We start from the raw sequence: 3,127 nt of genomic DNA, 5'->3' as shown, positions 1-3,127 counted from the left end.
CCTGACCTGCACATCTTTTGGACTGTGAGAGGAAACCCACGCAGACACAGGGAGAATGTGCAAACTACACTCAAGACAGTTGCCATAAGCTGGAATTGAGCCTGAGGACTGTGGTGCTGTGAGGCAGCAGTGCTAACCACCGAGTCACCCTTAGAGGTTTGATAAAATCACAAGAAGTGTGGATAGGGCAAACATACAAGGTCCTTTCCCCCGGGGTGGGTGAGCCTAGAACTACAGGGCCATGGGTTTAAGGTCAGAGGGGGGAAAGGGACCCGAGGGGTGACCTTTCCCCCCCCCCCCAAAGAGGGTGGTACGTGTGTGGAATGCGCTGCCAGAGGAAGTGGTGGGGGCTGGTACAATGCCAACATTTAAAAGGATGGCGGGGGGGGGGACATGGATAGGAAGGGTTTAGAGGGAGATGGGCTAAGTGCTGGTAAACGGGGGACTGGGTTAGGTTAGGATAGCACGGACAGGATGGGCCGAAGGGTCTGTTTCTGTGCTGCTCATCACCTAAATTGCACCCTGCCATGTACCACCATTTGAAGCCTTTAATGGTGCTGCGGGCATCAAAGCCAAGAGGGCAGGAGCTGGTTGGGGTTTCAGGTCAAAACAGTGCATCAGGTCCCATTGACCAGAATGGGGTGGGCAAGGGAGGGAAAGGGAAAGACTACAACTCCCGGCATGCCACAGCGGAAGGGGGCGTGCGCACACGATGTCACTTCCTGCCACCGCTACGGGGCGCGTAGGATAGCGCGCCTGCGCAGCTGGCCCCGGCTCGGCTGTCATGGCGGACGAGGCCACCCGCCGCATCCTGAGCGGGATCCCGCTGCTGCGGACCAACGCGGGCCCGCGGGACGCCGAGCGCTGGCGAGAGCGCCTCAAGGAGGAGTACCAGGCGCTCATCAAGGTAAAAGCGGCCGGGGTGGGGGAGGGGAGGCGGTGGACGGCGGGGGTGGCGGTGTCGCAGCGACATGGGTCCAACCTCCGCGTGGACTTCCGATCCGGAGGCGCCACTTCCGGTCTGAGTGGGTGTCGCCGTCAATTATGTCCGGGCGGACCCTCCCTCTGATCATCCGGGTTCCGTTCTCACACTCGTTATGGCGCCCTCTCCCCCCCACCCCACCCCACCCCCCTTCACCCTGCCCCAGCACAGGGTTAGATACAGAGTAAAGCTCCCTCTACACTGCCCCCCCACTCCCAGGGACAGGGGGTTAGATACAGAGTAAAGCTTCCTCTACACTGTCCCCCACTCCCAGGGACAGGGGGTTAGATACAGAGTAAAGCTCCCTCTACACTGTCCCCCACTCCCAGGGACAGGGGGTTAGATACAGAGTAAAGCTTCCTCTACACTGTCCCCCCACTCCCAGGGACAGGGGGTTAGATACAGAGTAGAGCTTCCTCTACACTGCCCCCCCACTCCCAGGGACAGGGGGTTAGATACAGAGTAAAGCTCCCTCTACACTGTCCCCCACTCCCAGGGACAGGGGTTTAGATACAGAGTAAAGCTCCCTCTACACTGTCCCCCCACTCCCAGGGACAGGGGGTTAGATACAGAGTAGAGCTCCCTCTACACTGCCCCCCCACTCCCAGGGACAGGGGGTTAGATACAGAGTAAAGCTCCCTCTACACTGTCCCCCACTCCCAGGGACAGGGGGTTAGATACAGAGTAAAGCTCCTTCTACACTGTCCCCCCACTCCCAGGGACAGGGGGTTAGATACAGTGTAAAGCTCCCTCTACACTGTCCCCCACTCCCAGGGACGGGGGTTAGATACAGAGTAAAGCTCCCTCTACACTGTCTCCCCACTCCCAGGGACAGGGGGTTAGATACAGAGTAAAGCTTCCTCTACACTGTCCCCCCACTCCCAGGGACAGGGGGTTAGATACAGAGTAAAGCTCCCTCTACACTGTCCCCCCACTCCCAGGGACAGGGAGTTAGATACAGAGTAAAGCTCCCGCTACAATGTCCCTACCACTCCCAGGGACAGAGGGGTAGATACAGAGTAAAGCTCCCTTTCCACTGTCCCCCCACTCCCAGGGACAGGGGGTTAGATACAGAGTAAAGCTCCCTCTACACTGTCCCCCCACTCCCAGGGACAGGGGGTTAGATACAGAGTAAAGCTCCGTCTACACTGTCCCCCACTCCCAGGGACGGGGGTTAGATACAGAGTAAAGCTCCGTCTACACTGTCCCCCCACTCCCAGGGACAGGGTGGTTAGATACAGAGTAAAGCTCCCTCTCCACTGTCCCCCCACTCCCAGGGACAGGGGGTTAGATACAGAGTAAAGCTCCCTCTACACTGTCCCCCACTCCCAGGGACAGGGGGTTAGATACAGAGTAAAGCTCCTCTACACTGTCCCACCACTCCCAGGGACAAGGGGTTAGATACAGAGTAAAGCTCCCTCTACACTGTCCCCCCACTCCCAGGGACAGGGGGTTAGATACAGGGTAAAGCTCCCTATACACTGTCCCCCACTCCCAGGGACAGGGGGTTAGATACAGAGTAAAGCTCCCTCTGCACTGTCCCCCACTCCCAGGGACAGGGGGTTAGATACAGAGTAAAGCTCCCTCTACACTGTCCCCCACCCCCAGGGACAGGGACAGCAATGCTTCCTCTGTACTGACCTCGTTGGAACACCCCGCAACACCAGGTTATAGTCCGACAGGTTTATTTGGAAGCACTAGCTTCCGGAGCGCTGCTCCTTTGTCAGGTAGCTAATGGGACAGGATGGTAGGACACCGAGATAATGCTGTCATACAACGGATGCAATATGTTGAACAAACGGCGATTACATCTCTGGGACACCCGCACCGTCCACCCCGTGTCTGAACACTTCAACTTCCCCCTTTCCCACTCTGTCAAGGACATGGAGGTCCTGGGCCTCCTGCCCCGCCAAACCGTTACCACCTGGAGGAGGACCGCCTCGTATCCCGGCCCCCGCATCCACACGGGATCAATGTGGATTGCAACAGCTTCCTCTTTTCCCCTTCCCCCTCCCACCCCAGTGCCTCCAACTCGGCACCACCCTCTGGATGCGTCCATCTCTCCGCCCTCTGACAGATCACCTTCTCCCTCACCTTCATCCACTCAATCGCTTTCCCAGCTACCTCCCCCACCCCCAACCCAAC

The 3,127-nt window shown here is 58.3% G+C and overlaps 1 protein-coding gene across 1 annotated transcript in view; it reads left to right on the top strand.

Annotated features, from left to right (window-relative positions):
• Positions 1–759: 759 nt before the first annotated feature.
• The window catches only part of ufc1 (ubiquitin-fold modifier conjugating enzyme 1), a 13,082-nt gene continuing 10,714 nt past the window's right edge, over positions 760–3,127 (top strand). The window contains exon 1 of the mRNA XM_072567495.1: positions 760–907. Coding sequence (XP_072423596.1) covers positions 785–907 — 123 coding nt within the window. The 5' untranslated portion in view covers positions 760–784. The remainder of the gene's footprint in view (positions 908–3,127) is intronic.

Source organism: Chiloscyllium punctatum, unplaced genomic scaffold (genome assembly GCF_047496795.1).
Source record: "Chiloscyllium punctatum isolate Juve2018m unplaced genomic scaffold, sChiPun1.3 scaffold_338, whole genome shotgun sequence".
In the NCBI taxonomy this organism is placed as follows: domain Eukaryota; kingdom Metazoa; phylum Chordata; class Chondrichthyes; order Orectolobiformes; family Hemiscylliidae; genus Chiloscyllium; species Chiloscyllium punctatum.
Note: the sequence above shows the minus strand (reverse complement) of the source record. Positions and strands in the feature narration are given on the sequence as shown.